Source organism: Aquila chrysaetos, chromosome 22 (genome assembly GCF_900496995.4).
Source record: "Aquila chrysaetos chrysaetos chromosome 22, bAquChr1.4, whole genome shotgun sequence".
Lineage (NCBI taxonomy): Eukaryota > Metazoa > Chordata > Aves > Accipitriformes > Accipitridae > Aquila > Aquila chrysaetos.
This window is the reverse complement of record NC_044025.1, coordinates 12,302,322-12,322,117: the sequence shown is the minus strand read 5'-3', so window position 1 is coordinate 12,322,117 and position 19,796 is coordinate 12,302,322. Positions and strand designations below refer to the sequence as shown.

At 49.8% G+C, this 19,796-nt stretch overlaps 1 protein-coding gene across 1 annotated transcript; it reads left to right on the top strand.

Moving 5' to 3' along the window:
- The first annotated feature begins 10,052 nt into the window (after positions 1-10,052).
- SPINK1 (serine peptidase inhibitor Kazal type 1) lies at positions 10,053-15,162 on the top strand. Its single transcript, XM_029998523.2, has 4 exons — positions 10,053-10,156; positions 11,643-11,683; positions 12,304-12,416; positions 15,081-15,162. Exons 1-4 carry the CDS (start codon positions 10,102-10,104, stop codon positions 15,160-15,162), a joined length of 291 nt encoding a protein of 96 aa, XP_029854383.1. The 5' UTR covers positions 10,053-10,101.
- Positions 15,163-19,796: the final 4,634 nt, after the last annotated feature.

Here is a 19,796-nt window from a genome sequence, read left to right as displayed (position 1 = left end):
GGTGCCTGCAATTCCTCTCCAGCCAGGGTGGGATCTGCACAGCAAAAAGCTGCCTGAGTCCTCAGAAGAGGGCTAGGATTTACTTTTGTCAAGGACTTGAATGTTTTGAAGTCCAGAGAGAGGCAAGAAGCAGCATGCTCCACCAGTGCCCCAGGGAAATTGCAACAATCACCAGTCAAAAGCATTCGAAGATCACAAACCAGACCCAGATGATCATGAATCACAGCTTAGAAACCGCAAACGGTTCTTAAGCCTCTTCAAAATAATGGGCATTTACCAACAGGCTCATTTGGGGTGGTTCACATTTTCTAGCCTTCTCCTGAACCCGACAGAGAGAATGGGCTAAAGCAAAAGCAGAGCTCCTCTTGCAGTCCTGGCGCCTGGGAATTGGGGTGATAACAGGGAGATGTTGCGACACTTGGCACAAGCTCACACGCGCTGGTGGTGCTGGGGCTGTGGGAAGGGCTGTGCGGGACCCCCTGGTGCCAGTGAGGACGGGCGAGGGGCGACCCCTCGGCACGCTGAGCCCGGACGGGCTCATGACACCCCTCCGGGGCACTGCGAGGTGGCAATGCTGGCCATGAAGGAATGCAGACGATCTCTAACCTGGTCCCCAGCTCCCTCCACGGCTCGTCTGACTGGGGTGCAGGTGAGGCCAGCCCCATACTCGCCTTTGGGAGTCTGAGGGATGTCAGAACAATTTTGTTTGAAAATGCTTCCCCTGCATTTCAGCAAGGAACACACACAGGTGATGTTAAGTGCGCTAACACGGTAAAATACTGTGTGCTCCTTGGGTCCAAGCACATGGGCGATCCTGAGGCTTCAGTCAGAGCAAGATCTACATCCCAATAAAGTACATGCAGTAAAGCTCTTAGGTGTCATCAATGTTTTAATCCCTGATTTAAATATTAATATCATGGAAGAGCATAAAAGCAGTATCACTGAAAGCACAGAGTCGTCTAGTCCAGCACCCTGTCCTCAGAAGGGACCCAGAGAACTCCTCCAAGTTTTTTACCTCTCCAGCCCACTGCTGACTTTCTAAGTCTCATAATATTAGTTCTAGTTTATTGTAATACAGCATCGTAAATGCAAAGCTGGGCATCATGATAATTATTTATGACTTATGCTTCTGGCCGACACTGAGTGTTTCTGTAGAGGCTTTAATTATCATTTATGCATCTTTGTTCCATGTCCATAAAAATCCCAGGGCTCTGTATGGCTGAAAGCTGAATTTATAGGATCCTGGAAACAGCAGAGCCTGGATCCAGTGAGAAGGGCTGCTCCTAACCACCAAAATGCCACATCCAGTGAAAGGACATGAATGTCAGCAGCGCACAAAGTGCAAAAATGAGGCAACAGGTGACAGTCCCAGTGGGTGGAACTGTAGTTCCCAGAGTAAAAGGGACCTGTGGCAGCTGCGTCTGTGCCTGATCTGTGTCTGCACCTCGATGGAGATGACCAGGGAGAAGTCTCTGGATCTGAGGCCCCAACTGGGCAAGCAGCTGACACCGCGAGTGTGGCAGCACAGATATTTGGGCTCAGGGACACGGGCACCCGGTGCATGCTCCCTTCCGTGCTCCGCAGAGTAGCTGCACCCCAGGCTGCCCAGCCCCTTGCCAGTAGTGTCAGGTCACCCTCCATGTAATATTGGGGCATGCTTAGGGAGAACATGACTTCTGGCCACCAGGCAGCTCTGCAGTTCAGCCTGAGCAGAGCAACAGCAAAGCACAAAGCTCAGGAAAGTCTCAGCTAAACAGGCAGATGCAGGACAGCATGATGAGCATCATCGGCTGCCTCCAGCATGCCCGTCACTGTCTGCTCCTGGCAAGCACCTCAGCACTGGAGGAGAGCTGCCCCAAGTCCAGGCACTGCGGGGCTGCCTCGAGCTTGGAAGCAGGCTGGATTTCTTCTTCCAAAAAACACAGAGGAAAAAATTCAGGATGCAGCATCTCTGAGTATTTCCTACAGAAACCACAGCATAACATGGGAACCTCAGCTGTTTTTTAACAGGAAAACCAAGTTTCTTCCTAAGTGGGGCTTGAAACTATGAGCCAGGGGCTTCCAGAAGCTCAGAAAATGGGAAGGAATGAAGAAAAGAGGATCTTGGCAAGGATGAATAAGGATAAGAAGGAAAAGCATACTGCAGGCAGAAGCCACAGGCTTGGCAGCCACTTCGACATGTAGAAGGGAAAAAAAACCAAGTTAAAAGCTGCTTGGGGAAAGGAGGTTCAGCAGTGGATTATTTCATCTCCATTACCAGAGCAAAAGGACTGCTCCTCATATCCCTGATGGGCTGAAGACAGTACTTTCACTGCAAAGCACCCCACTTTCACAACCAGGCTGAAAACGTACAAGGCATCAAAAATAATGTCACGTTTATTAGGGAAGCGATTCAAGTGCGAAGCTCACCGAGGGACATAGGGAGCTGACTACATGCAGAAATCAAAGGGAAACCCTTGATTGAAAGGAAATGTTGAGCCACTATGTTCAAAGGCTCCCTAAATCAAAGACAAAATCCTTCTTTAATCAAGGCCATTAACCAAAGCTGAAAGCACATGAACCGCCAACAATGCCCACAACATCCCCTTACATGGCAGGGCTGCCAGTGCCGATGTTCTTATACCCCAGCATCTTTCATCTAATACCTGGTATCTGTGTCCTGGGAGCAGCTCTCAGCACTCAAAACAAAGCACGGTTTTGTAGGGACAATAAACGTCAGCCATCAGCTATGGTCCAAAGCATCACAGTGTCCTTATTCAGCTGCCTTAAACTTTCAGCCTCTGTCTTTGAGCTTGAGCAGTCATTAGGAAAAGGAGCAAGAGTTAATTAGGCCTTATCTAATCTCAGCCCAACCCAAGGGTCAATAGCAGTTAGCTAAAGTTTATCAGCAGTATTTAACCACCATTTATCAGCTTTGGGGAGTTTTTACTCAGACAGGTGTGAAGCATGCTGATGCACAGGCCTGGTCAGGGAGTATTGCTTTTCCACACCAGAGAGCAGAAGCAAATGATTAACACAACAGTAAGTGCACATGTACTGTGGCTAAAGCAACCAGTGGTAGCACTAGATGCTGGAAGGGTAAGAGCTCCCCAAGAATAACGTTCAAATTTATGAACTTCTGAACTAACATGGGTCTCGTGGTGCCTCATGGCAGCGCAGCTTTGAGTAAAAGCCATCTCTGGCCTCTGCTGAGCTTTTCTCTCCCCTTTTTGGTATGTTCAGGATCAGAGTCCAGCAACAGAAACATTATCACCAAGTCTAGCCCATGTCCACTACTTTTTTCTTTTTCCTCCCAAAATCTCATTTCTATCAGTCTGTGAAAAAGTGCACTTCTCATTTTAAAATCTCTCCATAGCTAACAGGAAAAAGAAATGTTGTCAGAAATGAAAGCCCTATTTCATAGTTTGCATTACTTTTCACTTCCTTTCCGCACCTTTCTATATTTTTTAATAGCCAGTTTTTCCCATGGAGCTAAGCAGGCTGATAGCTCTCTGCTGGAAAAGTCCTGTCTCTTCTAATTGTTTGAAATGGTATAGCAAGATGGACTTAAGAGTTTCAGCCTCTTCTAGCCACATATTTCACTGAAATCAGAAGTACAATAGTTTTTTTCTGAGTCCTGGGCCAGGGAGCAAGCCATGTATCAATAGCCATTAGCAATGCCAATGGAACTCACAGAAGTAGCTAGAAAAAGCCAAATATTTCTGGGGTTGTGATGAAAGTAATTTGCAATTTTTTGTTGTTGTTTATCAACTGGCTTACAAAGTGATGGAAAGTATTATAAAAACTTGACAAAAACTTTGACAAAATGTTTTTCAAGAAATTAAGAAAAAATGTGAAAATATTCTGCGTTTCAGACCTCCACTAAAAAAAGCTCCTAGTCTTGGGGACATCGGGTTAGTTAAGGACCACAGAGGGGACAGGCTGTTGCTTGTCTGCTGGTTTTTGAAAGCTTCTGCAGAAAATATCATCTCGTTCAGTTGTGTTATGAACCTCTGCAAAGATGGGGACTCCACAGCCTTTTTGGTCCAGCAACAGTGTTTGGCCACCCTCAAGGTGAATGTTTCTTTTCTATATTCCAGTTGGGATGACTCTTCCTGCAGCTTGTTTCCGCTCCCTCCAATCCTTATGCTGTGCAGTGCTGGGAGGGCTCTGGCTCCATCTTCTCCCTGCCACCTGGCCAATTCTTCGCCTTCTTGCACCAGCTCTGCAGCCAGGCCAATGCACCAAGATTTTGCTTGGACTTCATCCAACTTTTCTAAAGAGTCAGTTTTCACATATAATCACTTCTAACTCACCTGGGGGAAAGGGGACCTAAAGGCAAAAATAGCTGCAGGCAAACAGGATAGTTTATCCAAACAGGACAGGGCAATAGAGATCTGGGATCCTTATCAAAAGTGGTTAGTACCAGAACTCTCCGTTAAGTTATGCCACGCACACTTCAGAGCACAGTCCAGCCCTGGACAAGGGATGTGTGGTCCTTGGGAGCAGGGGCAGAGCTGGCCTGGGCTATGCAAAAGGGCAGATTAGACCAGATCATCCTCCAGGAGTCTGTGACCCCGAAAGGAAGGTATATACCATATCCTTCCCATCCTGTTTGGCTGTGTGAAAGAGGGGGTGGGCAGGGGGTGCTGCTTCTAGTGCAGAGAAAGGGAGGGTGCCTTGCTGTAGGAGACTGAAAACCGTGTTTGCCCAATTATCGGCCACAGTGCTTAATCACTCTGCCCTGGATCTCTCTGGCAGCTGCCGGGGCAGTTAGATGTGGAGGTGGGAGGCAGATAGGATTTAATAAAGAAACGATTTTATGAAGGAATTCTTTGCTTTTGGCATTTTCTGTAGGAGTGGGAAAAACGATGCTTTTTCTCCAATAATGCCAGAGAAAGCAAGAAGAGCAGAGCTCCACGTTTCAGTTCCTGTGTGACTGACCCCACATGCTCCCACTGCCTCCGCATCCCGTGGAGATCCCACATGGGAGCTGAGGAATGGGGCACAAGCGATCAGGGGAGAAAGTCTTGGCAGGAGCCAGCACCCCCTGCACTGTTCCTGACCCGGGATCACTCCTGGGTGGATGGTGGCAGCAGCTGTCCCATCTGCAGGGGACAGAGCCCTGAGGCCACCACTGTGACTGGAGTTGACCACAGCCCAGAGGTATTCCCACCAGCCACGTGCCATCGCCCAGTAAGCCATAGCAGATGAGGGAAAGGTTTCCACGGACTGAGTCTGTGGGGTTTGGTGTCACTGCAGTGGTGGGAGAGCACAGGCAAACGGGCCAGGAGCTGGGCTGGGAACTCACCCCCACACCAGGGAGCTATGCAATTGTACCCCAGCCAATTTCAGCCAGTAATCCTTACAAACACATCGCCTGTCCCCAGCATGTTCATCCTCCTCAGGAAGCATTTGATTGGCATTCAGGCACGGCCTCTTCTGAACAACCCACCAAGCTGTGATTTATGTGATGCCTTTGTCTTCAGACACTGTTGTCAACAATACCCACTCTCAGGCAAAGCCGCCGATGCTTGCAGATTTCCAAAGTTCGCTATCATGGACACACTGCCCTTGCTGAAGGATAACGAACAGAAGCTTTAGTAAAAGTAGAAATGGTCATTAGTTAATTTTCCCTGTAGCTATGTTCAGCCCCCTCCCCAGAAACCAGAGGCCCCAGGGGCAATGTTTCCACGACAGAAGAGAAAACAAATTGATATACTGTCCCGGGCTCCAATGACTCTCCTACAGCTGGAGAAAATAAGTGATGTATTCACAGCAGCTACTCACTGGATCCCTTTTCCTAAACTGTCAGAGTGTTCAATATCTTCCATGCACCCAGAGCAACAAAATAGCTTTCTCAGCATTAATGGGAAAGAATTCAAGATAAAAATCACTATGGACCAAATTATGGTTGGATTTTTTTCTGCAGGAAAAATCAGTGTTTGAGCAGTATCCCCTGGATACAAGCGCAGCATCCCCTGGATACAAGAGCAGCTGATCACTGCACACCAGCTAGCTCTGACCTTGCTGATGCAAAATGGCTTGGTCTGTCTCCCATGCCTGAATGGATCCAGCTGCACCATTCCCCGTCCTCCAGGCAATTTGCAGATCTCCCCATGGGCTTCTGCATGCACAGAAGACCTCCTCCCCTCCACGGGCACGCTGCTGCATGGGGCTTGCTCTTCTGCACTTCCTGCACTGACTGCTTTTAAAACCATCTTGGATACCATAGGCGAGGTCCTGGGTATTCCTGCAAGCTCCAGGCCTGGCAAACCCAGCAGGTAACAGAGCTTTAGGGATTTTTAGCCTTTAAATCCAACACAAGCGGTTCTTTAGACCCGAGAGAGCTTTGAGCATCTTGGGAACTGTCTTTTGTGACAGCCCTGAGCTTCACATTTGCACCAGCCTTTTCTTCAAACTTCACTCATCCCACCCATTGCAGGGCAGCAGCAAACTCCCTACCTGCCTTGTTGACCCTTCTGAGCGCTGAGGATCTCCCGCAGGTCCCCAAAAGGTGCCTTCCCTTTGTGTATCCCAAGGAAGGTCCCCGCAACCTCCACCAAGGGACCAAGGCTCAGGGATGCCACCAGCACAGGACCGTGGTGCGGGTCTAAGCCACTCCTTAAGGACAGCAGGGATTGGGACACTTGGGACGGGGCCAAGGGGTCACCTCTCACCTGTACTGCCCAGAAGAGGAGCTCCCATACAGCCCCAGCACCACCAGCAAGCATGAGCTTGTGCCAAGCGTCACAATGTCTCCCTGTTATCACCCCAATTCCCAGGCGCCAGGACTGCAAGAGGAGCTCTGCTTTTGCTTTAGCCCATTCTCTCTGTCGGGTTCAGGAGAAGGCTAGAAAATGTGAACCACCCCAAATGAGCCTGTTGGTAAATGCCCATTATTTTGAAGAGGCTTAAGAACCGTTTGTGGCTTCTAAGCTGTGATTCATGATCATCTGGATCTGGTTTGTGATCTCTGAATGCTTTTGCTGGTGACTCTGTTGCAATTTCCCTGGGGCGCTGGTGGCTTTTCTCTGTATATCAAGTCTTCACAAAAAGCAAATTCCAGCCCTGGTATAACAAGTGTTCCTCCAGCCTGTCGTGGATGGGCCATCGCAGGGAAGTAGGTGGGTTCCCAAATTTTTCATTCCCCTGCAATGCAATTTTTTATTCCTTTGCAACACTTTACAGTTGAAAAAAAAAAGGTAACTTGAAAGCGCTCAGATTTGGCAGAAAGACGATGCAGACACTCATCCTGCAGAAGGAGCGTCACCTCTTCCTGCTGATCCACCTGAAGGCAGACTTGCTGGTTGAGCTTGCCTCCTTACCCACCGCCCCTTCCCCGCATTCCTTGCGTGGCATCGATTTCCCCTCCAAGTACCTTCCAGATGCCAGGAGAAGACACCATCAGCAATTGCAGAGGTCTTCTGTCCCACATCGTGTGTGGTGGCCATCACCCAACAAGGCGACCAAGGGGAAGCCATCCCACACCAGCACCTGCTTTGGGGCCTGCCTGTCCTCTCCATTTCTCCACAAAGAGAGCCGTGCTCGGCAAGTCACACAGCACGGCTGGCAGAGCCGCCTGACTCATTTTTCTCTACTCCTCCAGCTGATGTGTTTGGAGGAACACACTGCTCTGACAAGGTGACACATCCTGAGAAAGCCCACACTGCTGAAGACATCTCCCTGCTCCTTCTACCAGGAGCACCCAGCGCAATAGCAGTTCGCAGCTCTTTTTCATTCCTCCCCAGTCAAATAAGCCTCAAGCATTTCTGTTTGATTTTCCTGAAGGATAGAGAATAGATGTCAATCAGGATAGAGGAGCCCTGAAATCCCACGTCTTTGAAGGCATCTCATAAACACACAGATGTCAGTAGAGGCGCTTAGAAAGTAAGGGCAAATGCTAACGGAGAAACTGCATTAAAAATCTAGTGTGACTGCTGTTCAGCTACAGCAGCGTTAGCAGCCTATGTTGAATTCTTCTTTTGGCAGAGGCAACTGCCCTTGAATCAGTTGGTTTGGCTCAATTCATTGTGGAATAATTAAATTCAGTCCATTGTATTGCATAATCTGGAGTTTCTTCAACGTGCTTCAGTAGTAAAGTACTTAATCCCATACAGCTCTGGGAGGGGTTACGAACATGAAATGAAATCAGTGCAAATCTATCAGGAGCCTAAGCAGTAAGAGGATGAAGAGAGAAGTGTCCAGGAGGCAGGGGGAGGTCAGCAGCCTGTCTCTGCTTTGATGCCTCGGACTTGTGGAGGAAGGAAAGGAGAAAACCGTGGCATTACACACACTTGAAATGTCTCAGGAGCCAACACAGTTCCCATCTGCACAGCAGCTCTCGTAAACACTGAGGGTTTACCCATCAAACTCAAGGTTGGAAATGCGCCTGGATGTTTCCAAGGAATCTGAGGAAAGATGTTTCTGTTTCTGGACAATCAAAACGATCACATTTCCTGGGTACAGCAAGGATCTCTACACTGAAAAATGTACAAATGTGGTTTATGAGGAGTAGGCACATCCCGAACAAGGGTAATCAGAGAAACTCTTTTCAGCACTGTTCTATTTACACATGTTACAGATTGAAGAGGAAAATCTTCTCTCCAGTTGCCCTGGTGTATAACCATCAATGCCCTTGCTAAGTCCCCTTCCAGCTTTGGGAAGTGAGACCAAAGCACCTATCGGCACCTATTGGCTTTACTCACGCTGCGAACCTGGCAGGTGTGTTAGAGGAGTAACAGGGGACAGTATTGGATGGAGATGAACCTCTTTCAGCTATAAAAAATGATCATACTTCCCTCCCTTGATCCTCAGAGGGTGATAACACCACATGAATCTTTGTCCCAGGCACGCTAAAGGACTGTTGCTTGCTCACAGAGGTCCTCTAACACCCAGCCCAGCTATTCACAGCTGCTGACCTGGTCATTCCCAAAGCCAGCTTTACTCTCCGAGTTAATAAAATAACAGATGCCATTAAGAGCAGTTCTTTCAGCCTCATGTTGCTTGCCCCAGGGGGAGCAGAGGGAAGCTCAGATTAGAGCAGGGAAACTCTCCATCACCACCAAAGCAAGTTCACAAGGGATGTTTGTGGCAGGGGAAAGCATCCTCCAGGGCCACATTCGGACTGGGGTCTCCCTTGGACAGTGGAGCAGCTGCCAATTGAGCTGAGATTTCTGTCTCACAAACAGCTCCTTGAATTGCTCTTGGCATTGACTTTTTCCTGTTCATCTAATTAAAAATCTGTCTTTGAGTCATAAGCCCCCATTAGTAATAATTTGCTTTGCACTTCTCCAGTGATTTATGGCTGAGATATCAAAGTGCTTTAGAAATATTAATTAATCCTTCTAATACCCAAGGGACTGATCCACTCTCCGCAATGCACCATTGGTGGAGTAAATGTAGGAAATCCCCAGGGTTTACTCCAAACTTGCAGGCGGGGAGAGGGGAAGAGAGCAGCATCCAACCCAACGAGCCCACTTCAGCTGCCTGCCTGCAATCAGAGAGATGTGCAGTCAAAATAACAGCTGAATGTGCAGCCACAAGCGAGCCCAAGGCACATCTCTGCTCTCCAGCAGCAGTTCTTGCTGCTGTCCCTATCTGTCCGGGGAGGGAAGGGGAGCTGCGACACCCCAGCTCTGCTCTGCAGATCACACCAGGGAAGGCATGTGTGGACCAAAGCCATGTTCATCCAGAGCCCTGCAAGTGGCAGTGGCAGGGTCATTAATCAAAGCCACACTACTCGTGCTAACACATCTATTTCCCTTGCCATCCTGCCCGTTTCTCCAATCTGCTTCTTGTACAAAGTCGCTTTTTCCCAGCTTGCAGTGCAGACCCAAGGCTGCCTCCCACACCTGAGGTGCGGCTCCAGTCCTTGCCAGCGATAAGGATCGTTACCTCCATTGGCTTCGGAGAGGCTTTCATCCTCGCGCACGCCAATGAGCCATTTGCCACCTGGTACTGTCCCTGTACTTTGAATGTTGTCATCACAAGACTGTGGGGTGGAGCTGGCCATGCAGGGTGGTGCCAGAGATGGGGAAAAGTATAAGGTCCCAGCATAGACTGCCGGAGGCAGGATCTCTGAAAGCCTGAGAAGTGTCCCAGTAAAGCATCACCTTGACCATGAAGGCAACTGGTGTTTTCCTGCTCCTCTCCCTGGCACTCTGCTGCTACCAAGGTGAGTGCAACATTTTGCTTAGGAGCTATTTCCTCGCCTTGCTAAAGCTCCCAGGTCTGTTGCATGGGAAGGTGAGCCTGGGAACAGGGCAGCTGGTGCTGGGACCTTGCTGTGGCCCTGGGCAGGGAATACCGGAGAATGCTGCAATGGCCAACGTGCATTAAACCAGTGATCTGTGAGCAAGCCTAAAGCAAAGGCTTCAAAAGGTGCCTGGCACCTGCTCCCAAAACCGAGCAGGCCTGCTGGGCTGACATTCTTCCTTCAGGGCTAGGATTCGGCCTGGAGCTGGTGATTTCTAGGACAGTGCAATTCTTTTAGAGTGAATAGGTGCTATTCCGGTTTTAAAAAAGCAAACCAAAGAAGACAGGAAATGCATCTACGCAAGGGAAAATGCAGCTCTTGCTACCAAAGTCAATGTTTAAGCCAACTGTGTTTTCAAAATCCCATATGGTGCAGAGGGATGAGAACATGAGCTGTTGCTGCTCTTCAGGTCTTGCTCACCAGGGATTTCTGCCTTAATGGGTTCATTCGGAACAGGAGCATGCTTCTGAAACAAGCCCTCTGTCATCCTATTTACTGTGAGGCGGTTGCCATTGCAGAGCTGTCTGAGCACAAAATCTGGACTCATTTCAGATGAACCGAGCATACAGTGAGCTACAGCTCCTGGGTCTGGACCAGTGCTATTCCAAAATAAAGTCCCTGAAACATTAAACAGTGTTGCTGTCAGGTCCTCAGCACCAAACCGTTTCACTCTACAGACCCACTGCTATTGGGCCACACTGGTTGTTAATATAGACGTAGTCTAAATCTTCCATGTAGATGACTTCTGGATCTATAAGCAACCCAAGGTCATCTTGTCAGTACTGCCTTTTGCCAGACAAATTCAGATTGTTTTTCAAAATACACCCACTGCATGTTCCACCCACGTGATTCCAGCTGTCAGCTCAGGGCCAGCTTCTCCATGGTGAAGCCCACCAAAGTCATGGCTTGCTCCCACCAGCTTTGGTGTGAGACCTCAGGGTCCAACCATTTCTCTTTCTAGTAGAGACCTTCAGCAACTTTTCTTTTGCTCTGCATTCTTGTGGTACAAACCCACTAACACCAAAAAAATCGCCCTGGATTTACTCCAGCACCAGTCCAGCATCAGCAGCAGTTTCTCAGTTACCCATGAATGCGTGGTAAAAGATAACGAAAGCCACCTTTGCTCCCTGGCAGCTGGCAGGGAAAGTCACTAGAATTGCATCTGGCCTTGCCAGGGCCTTGCACCACCACAGTGTTCCTGCCAGGGGTAAGAGGCAGATGCAGCAGAGAGGGACCCGGCTGCAAAATGGGGGACATCCAGGGGAAGAAATTTTTTGCTGGGACAAAGGTGTTTGAGTGAAGACGTACAGTCCTCAGACTGAAGCATCTTTACTAGGTTCCCCTTGAAACCAGCCCAAGTGATGAGTGCTAAGGTGTCTTCTCTCTCTCTCCACTCTTTCTCTAGGAAATGCTGAGATGGATGGAGCTGCTGGCAAAGGAACAGAGGTGAAGGCTCCTATTTTTGTGTAGCACAAGGGCATGCACAGCTTTAGTAAGACAGCACTAACCCCTACACTGGGGAGCCAGAGTTGCTAAATACAGTGAAGTACAGTGAGCTGCCGGGTTGGCAGCCCAAAGATGCCAGTGCCTGGGAACCTCCTTCCACCTGCTGTGCCACAGCAAAAGCCCAGTGATGGTACTGGTTTACGACTGCATTTTCCCACACTCGGTGGAGGAAAACTGTTAATAAAGAGTGGAATATTGCTGTTACCTGCCAAGAAGATCAGAGCTCCCCTTACTCACTGGCTTGCAAGTGTGAGGGCAGGTATTGTTGTGGCACAAAAATAAAAATGAGGAAGAACATGATCAGCCACTGCCCAGGGAGCATTACTTACTCAATATTGTTACTCCTAAGGGTGTGCAGCAGTGCCAGGTGGAGTTCAGCTGGCTAAGGGACTGCATGGTGACAGGCGGTCCCAGTGTTTCTGAGTTCACAGCAGAGCTCTGAGCAAGCTGGGATGGGTCATCAAGATATATGAAATATGCACCTCCCTGTGAATGCAAAGCTCCTTTGGTAAACTGAAAGCATGCTTAATATTTTCAGCATTACCCTTTTGTGTCTCCAGGCAGCTTGTGGCAATTATGACATAAGAAAAGGTTGTACAAAGATCTTTGACCCCGTCTGTGGCACGGACAACGTCCTATATGGCAACGAGTGCCTGTTGTGCTTTCAGAACCTGTGAGTATATGGACGTCCTGCAAGTCTAAATATCACGCAGGCAAGGGCTACTACATATGTCTGGGATTTCCTAGAAAGCAACTCGTTTGCATGCAGCTGGGTGGAGCGTGGGCAGTGAGCCCAGCACATCTGGCATGAATCTGGCCTCCCGCACAGACGCTGCACCCGCTGCTCTGAGCATGTGGACTCCGTCTGCGAAATAGGTCTGTTGCGTGCGGCTCACAGCACACAAGCTGCCCACAAGCAGGGACCGCACGGCCAAAACCTCCCCACACCTGCAACTGCCAAGCTGCAGCGATTGCTCGGACTGTGCTGGCGGGTGTCCAGGAACTCAGATAAATGGCAAAGTCCTCAAAGTCTGCCCAGATCTAGCATGCAGGCAGAAAAATATTTTTCCAGGTGACCTCAGATGTGTGGTGGCTGAGGAAAAACTATAGTTTTTCACCCCAGCAATTTATAGCTGAGGTCTGCTTTCTGTCTTCTCTGCATATGAAAAGATACAATTTGCTCTGGGTATTTTTAAGAATGAGCCTTATATTTAATCGGTGCTGGTGCCAGATTGCACTGTCTTAGCAGAAGGCCAGGTCCAAATGCTAGCGACGTCTCTGGCAAGATTTGATTCATTTCATCTGGCTTGGGCCCTAGGTAATTTTGAGTATATTTATACATTGGAAGCACTCTGTCAGACAAGTGAAGGAATTACTTCCAATTCAATGCTATTAGGTGGTTCGAAAATCTCTGTTAGGAAGATTGAGCCTTATCTGTAGCCAGATGCCCCGGTCTGTGGAGCTAAGGAAGATTCATCCTTGACTCTACCTGGTGGAGGCAGGGATTTTTGGTGATCAGGCTCATACGCCCATCTGCCACCAGCAAAGAAATCTCTAACAGAAGCTCAAATTCCAGTTTTTTTCTATCTCTGGATGAATGGGCTTGTGGAGCCAAATTCTGCTTTTAGGAGCATTGCCTCCCAACTAACTCTGCAGTAACAAGTAACAGAGGCCAGATCGCTGGGAAAAAGAGCCTGGATAAGAATTGTTGATCTGGTTGTCCCCTCTTCCTTTCATTAACCCAGGCTGCTGCCCCATATTCTGCTGCTGGCCTGCTCAAATGCTGGTTTTACATTTTAAGGCTGAAGACGATGCAGTCAGGCAGAGACATGCTGAGTGGGATCTCCTGAATGAAGGCACCACGGTTAATGACCCGGCGCGGCATGGCAGGGTAGTAATGACCATGCTGGAAGCCAGCAGCCCAGCACCAGCTGTCGGCTGTATTGTGCAACAGATGGGGGTGGGAGGTTCGTCAGACACAACATCATTAGGGCTTTGGCCACGAACCAAGAGCAGGGTAAAGAGAGCGAGGAAGGCTTCAAAGCCAGCTACACAGGGAGCAAAGTGGCCTCGAGGATGCTACGTCCTCCCGGTGCGGAACGTGGCTTTGGAGGGTATGGGAGACCTCAGTGGTCACAAGAAGGAAAGTTTGGGGTACAAAAATGAAAAAGACTGAGCCGGTGATGTATCCAGAGCCAGCCAGGAATCAGGGGAGAGAAGGGATGGACAAGAAGCTGGTGCTGGCACCCGCATCTCATTGACAGGCACTGCATCGCTGGACTTCTTCAAGCTCCTGTTTGTGCAAGCTCTCAGCAGCTGCAACTGGAAATGTGCTGCTCCTGTGGATCAAAGCCCTGAGCCTTGCAGCTCCCCTGTAACGTTCCCAAGCAAAGAAGTTTTGGGGTTAGGAAGAACAGCCACTTGGTCTCCTGGCCAGGGCAATCTGAGCCAGGCGCCAGGACTTTGAAACTGCCTGGTGCCAAATGTCTCAGGAGAGAGATAAACGGGGTCTTCTCATCTATAAAGCTTCAGTCCATGGGGAAAAGTCAGGTAGCCGAGAGGCAAGACGAAATGTCATTTGCAGTTTTGTGTGTGCAACTGGTCTGACAAGAGCTGGAGGCCTGCAAGGAGTCTGGGAATAACTACTGCAAGAGCATCTGGTGGGTCCCTGCGGCAGCGATGTCTCACTTGTCACCATTGGTCACTTCACTGTGACCAGCGTGCAAAATGCTTTTTGCAAAACGCAAAACAGCTTGAAAAGCATTTTACCAGCATTTCTCTATGCACCTGAGAAATGGGTTTGTCTTTCCAAAGAGGAGAACATCATGATCCCACATGAAAATGGAACAATTCAGAGTAATTAAGTCCACTATTGGGCAAAAAATAGTAATTTTTTGCAGGTACCTTTTAAATATTTTTGTCACTTTTGCTGCAGAAGCAGTCAGGAGGGGAGACTGGGAGCAGGCCCAAGCCCAAGCAAGACACAATGGCAGTCATTTGTCTGTAAAAACCTACAAAACAAAGTAATAACCTTTATCATCTGCAGCCAGACAGGCATTAGAGGTGTCTTAGTGCTGTCCTACAGCGCAGAGGTGAATTATTCTGCCAGGAGGTGTCAGGAAGCGCCAGCTCTTGAGCTTATTGGAATTAATTAACACATGTCCATGGTAACCCTGAACTCCCTGTCAAGAATATGTGCCCTTACTTACTGTGAATAACACTTAAATGATGATTTAAGCAGTATTTTCCTTTCTGCCTTTCTTTGTCCTCTGAGCCAGGGTCTGCTGTGTATCAGGGACCTGAAGGCATCCTCTAGCATTTTTCACGTCTCTTCCAGGCAAAGAAAAACTAATGTGCGCATAAAGAACAGGGGAATGTGCCAAAACCCCTCTCCACGCTCTGACTCCGCTCAAAACTAAAAAGCGCAACTATTCTGGAGAAGATAGCACAAAGCTGCCCCTCACCTATACAAACTCCTAATAAAATAGAAGCATTGCCATGTCTTGCACTGGGATTTCTTACACACACAGCGGACCCCTTTCCCTGACATTTAAAATACCTTCCTGAAAAATATGGGGGGTTTTGGTAACGTCCATAAAAAGCTGTGAGCAAATTACTGACAGGGTCACAGGGACAAGGCTAGGACATGTCCAAGGAGAGAGCCAGGCTCTGGTATAACGAGGAGACTCTTTTTTGCATCATGAACTTTGTTTTCCTGTCCTAAACTTCCAGCATCCAAGCAATAAGAGGTTTTAGCATTCTCATGACTTGCAATTACATTTGTTAAATACAGGGCATTAAAGCCCTTTACTCCAGGGCCTTTGCCAGGAGGAAGAGTCCAACAAGTCATTTTCATGCTGACCTGTCTCCAGCTTGTCCATATGCTAGCGCCCCATCACATGGTCCCTGTGCACCGAGAGCCACCAGCCTCAGATTCATCCCGCAGGTCACAGCTACCCACAGCCTCGGAAAATCCAAAAGGCTCCATTTTTTTCCAGGCAAAAATCTTTTTCTTTTTTTTTTTTTTTCTTCTTCCTCTTAGTGGCCTTGGCGAGCTTTGCTGCTGGCACCCACGCCCGAGCCCCAGGGCTGCGGGCTGGCGGGAGGGGAGATGCGGCGCCCGGTTCAGCGGGACGCAGGGTGCGGGTCCCTGGATGGAGAAAGGGAGGAGGTTTCGGCACTGGAGGCCGCTGTTGCTCCGCCGGAGCCGGTGCCGGTGCCGATGCCGACGCCGGAGCCGAGCCCGCAGCTGGAGCCCGCAGCTGGCGGCGGGGAGGCTCGGCCGGGGCAGGCGGGGGAGCGGCCCCGGCCGCCCCGCGGGAGTGCAGCGAGATGTCGGTGCTGCTCTTTCCAGCCCTGCAATGAGGCCGAAAGCGGCTGAGGTGAGGTAGCCGAGGCCTTCAGCATCGCCACGTCCCTGTCCCTCCCCCCGCCGGCGACCCGCGGGCAGGTTTGCGGGACCCTGCGGGGTTGCAAGGGCAGGAGCGGCCCCAGAGGTCACTGTGCCGAGGGATGTGTCCGCCTGGCACCGGCATAGCCCTGCCCGCTGTTTCCCGGAGAGCTGGGCACTCCGCTGCTTGTGCCAAAGGACTGCAATGAGTCAACCCGAAACAGCCTGGGACAGAGCGGCCGGGGCTGGGGGTTGAACCCTCTTGGGGTTCCCCATGAATTATAGCCCGTCAGTAAATGGCTGTTTGTATTTTGGGCAAACCAAATGGTTTGTTCTCAGCATACCCTGAACTTCACTTTGGTTAGAAAGATGTGTTTGAGTTCTCTTCATTTTCCTTGAAGAAGTGGCTGAAACACACAAAAAAATGCATGATCAAGCTGAGAGAAATCTCTAGCTCTCACTTGAAATTTCAAATGCAACCAGATGCAGCTGGGAGGGGGGGCAGCACACGCTCCTCTTCCCAGATCTGCCAACAAGTCTGTCTGCGGTCGAGGGAGAGATGAGAAACGACTCGCTTTGCCTGTATGTAAAATTAATGCACTAAAGGTGGTAGCCCCAAATAGGCTTGGGACTGTAAATTGCCTTGACATCTTTGCACAAAGGGGATCCTGGAAGTGTGCCTCCCACAGCTGGGATATTTCTGATTCTGCTGCATCACGAGAAACGGAGCATAGCTTTTACCTGGAGAGGTCTCTGCAAGCGGGGCTGGCAGGAGGGGAGGCTGAGCCTCTTCACGCCATTTGCTCACTGCTCTTCGACTTTGTGGCCTGGCTAAACCCAGCTTAGCTCCAAACTCTTCCAAGTTGGTTTCTTCCACCCGGAAGAATGCTGAAGATGTTGCACTGAGGCCAGCTTATCCCAAGCTGGCCTCAGAACATCTTTCCTGCCCATGCCATTTCTGGGAAACATCACCCAGTCTTAGCCAAGAGCATTTCTTCAATGAAGTGAGCTGCTGACCAAGCCTGCAAAACAGCAGGTCGCGTCAGCTGGACGGTTGAGCACAGGCTGCATCTCCCCAGGCACTGTTTTGATGAGAACTAGCATTCCCGCTAAATGTCAGCCACATCTGTTCCATGGCAAGGTCCATATCAGGCTTGAGATTATAGCAAGCAGCAGGTCGAGGGCCACCCTGTAGGTACTGCACAGCGGGGACACATCAGGCAGAACCAGCAGCAAGTTTCCAGGAGGGAACAGTCCCTGTCCATATTCCAGTTTGGGCTTGTACAAGTGCAAATCTGAGGAAGCTTTAGCAGGCGCGAAGGTGTTTCACTGATCCCTAGACTGGGCTTAGTATTATTTATAGGAGACTCATCCTCAAAAGCCAGTCTTCTGCCCCCATAAAGATTCTTCCCTGAAGCTGAAGAGGGGAGCGCTTCATCTCACCTGCTCCTCCTCTATCTGATGGCCAGCAGATCCTGGAGCTGTCGTGCCAGCAACCACCGTGACTTTTCTGAGACACCAGCTTGCTTTCCCATGCCTCCGTGATGCTGCATCCAGTACTGAGAGGAAGGGTAACGGCTTCAATTCTTCTTTTCTTTGTCTGTCTAAATAGCTGCAGACTTTCAGGCCACCTTCCAAGGGCAGCGTTTCTGGCAGTGTGTGTTTGGGAGAGCCCTGAACACATTTTAAATGATACAACTGGGAAAAAAAGGGACTCGCCAAAACACAGAAAGGGCTCAGCCATCCACCTCCCTCCTACTTCCCTTCTGGCTGCTCCCAGAGGGCTCAGCCAGGGCAGTGGGAAAGGCCAAGGGGTCCGCAGGCACACGGTGGGCGAGGAGGACCCCAGGGGACTGTACAAATGGGGGGGGGCTCAGCATTTACTGCCTGGGGAAGCACAGGCATGGATGCCTGCCCCACCACCGCACTGCTCAGAATAACAAGTGTTTGAATGACAAAGGGGGAAACACTGAAAATAACCGCACTGGTTGCAGCAGCCAGGGCTCTGTGGAGAGCAGGATACCCGCACGGCCCAGCCCCATGGCAGCTCCCAGCCTGCCTGTCCTGGGGAGCACCAGCATGTCAACGGGAGGAGCGCGTGGTTTGCAGCTGGCCATGCTTCCCCTCCTCTCCCTCCTCCTGCCTCTGAGGGGGCATCTCTCCTGCACTCTTTTGCCAGGATTTGCTGTTCAGGTGGAAGCTTTTCAAAGCGGGGTCGCATCCTGCTCAGTGCCTCCAAAGCAGCCCTGGCTACTGCCAAGCCTTAGGAATGTCACAAGGGTGATGAAAACCAGACAACTGAGGACAGATGGCCCAGGGAAGCATATTCTGATAAGAAAACCATGTTTCTTTAACATTGAGACTTTTCTACCAGTAAAAATTCTGGTAAAGTTCAGCTGAGGAAGCCCTTCCCCCTCTGCCTCCTGGAACACTTTACTGAAGCTCCCGTCTGGGAGGGAATATCTATTTCCATGGCCAGTGGCATTTGATTTTATAAAGTTATGATAGCAAACTGCAAAGTCAGGATTAGAACTGGACCAAGGAACTTCAGTGACATGCAAGGCCACAAGATGAGAAGCAGCTCTGAATTTTGGTAGTTTCAAAATGTTCCTGTTTTCAGACCTGTTTGGAACTGGCAGCCCTTGCCCACTGCAGCCTTCCCCGGCCTTTGTCTGCTGAGGTGGCTTCTATTTTAGCCACATTTTCAACATCAGATTTGCTTTTCCAGTCTGGAAATAAGCAGAGCCTTCCTTGGATTTGCGGCAGCTGCCTGGAGGGCACTTTCCATGGGGTGTGTTCAGTTCCAGGAGACTTTTTTTGGAGGGAGCTAAATTAAACCCAGTTTTCCCAGTTGGCAAAGAGAGCTTCCCTTTGCAGACACCCCATGGGAACATGCCTGCTGCCAGGGAAAGGCTCTGCGTGTGTCACAATGCTGCCACGTGCCACCTCCTGGATCTGGCCTTTTGCAAAGGGTGCAGACAGCGGTGTCCCCGTGCCCAGTGCAGAGCAGAGGTCCGGAGCCTGCTCTCCTTTACAGGTCAGGTCTGCACACCAGACCTACATAACCGCTTCAGCTGCTGCTGTTGTGACAACCTCAGCAAGAGATGTCGGGAGTGCCAGCAAACGCGAACAGTTTTATCATCGTGGGGAGACGGTTGCCCGGCACAATGCAGCAGCACTGCTGTATTAGAGGGTTAGGCTGCCAAGTTTGAGGCCAGAGAAGGAAATACCAATTAGTCCCACCCAAGTAGGAGATGATAGTGTTAACTCTCTGCAAAACAAAAGTCTCACTGAAATGGAAGGATGCTTTTAAACCGCAAATTTCCTTTCATCTAAACCACAGCTCAGGCTACCTAGGGGAAAGCTGTCCTTGGCAAATGTATGGGAATGAGCTGGAAGTGTCTCTGTACCGATACAAGCAGACTGTCCACAGGGCTTAGCGGGGCTGTAGCAGGATCATCACTAAGTAAGGGAGTGGACACTTCTCACTGGCGGGCTGAAAGCACCATGATAACCACAGGCATGGAGTAAATAGCCACAACTAGAGCTGCAAATTCGAAGCGGGATCTCAGCTTTTGCTTTCTAACATCTCTGAGCTGTTACAGACAAGTCAAATGACAGTAATAGTTTGTATTTCTCTCTATCAAAAGACAGTAAGCTTCC

Bases quoted from the DNA above. Each gene is read 5' to 3' on its own strand.
- SPINK1 (XM_029998523.2), top strand. From the start codon at position 10,102: ATGAAGGCAACTGGTGTTTTCCTGCTCCTCTCCCTGGCACTCTGCTGC. The intron at 10,157-11,642 runs GTGAGTGCAACA...CTCTTTCTCTAG, and splicing joins GGCACTCTGCTGCTACCAAG to GAAATGCTGAGATGGATGGA. The intron at 12,417-15,080 runs GTGAGTATATGG...CGTCTCTTCCAG, and splicing joins CTGTTGTGCTTTCAGAACCT to GCAAAGAAAAACTAATGTGC.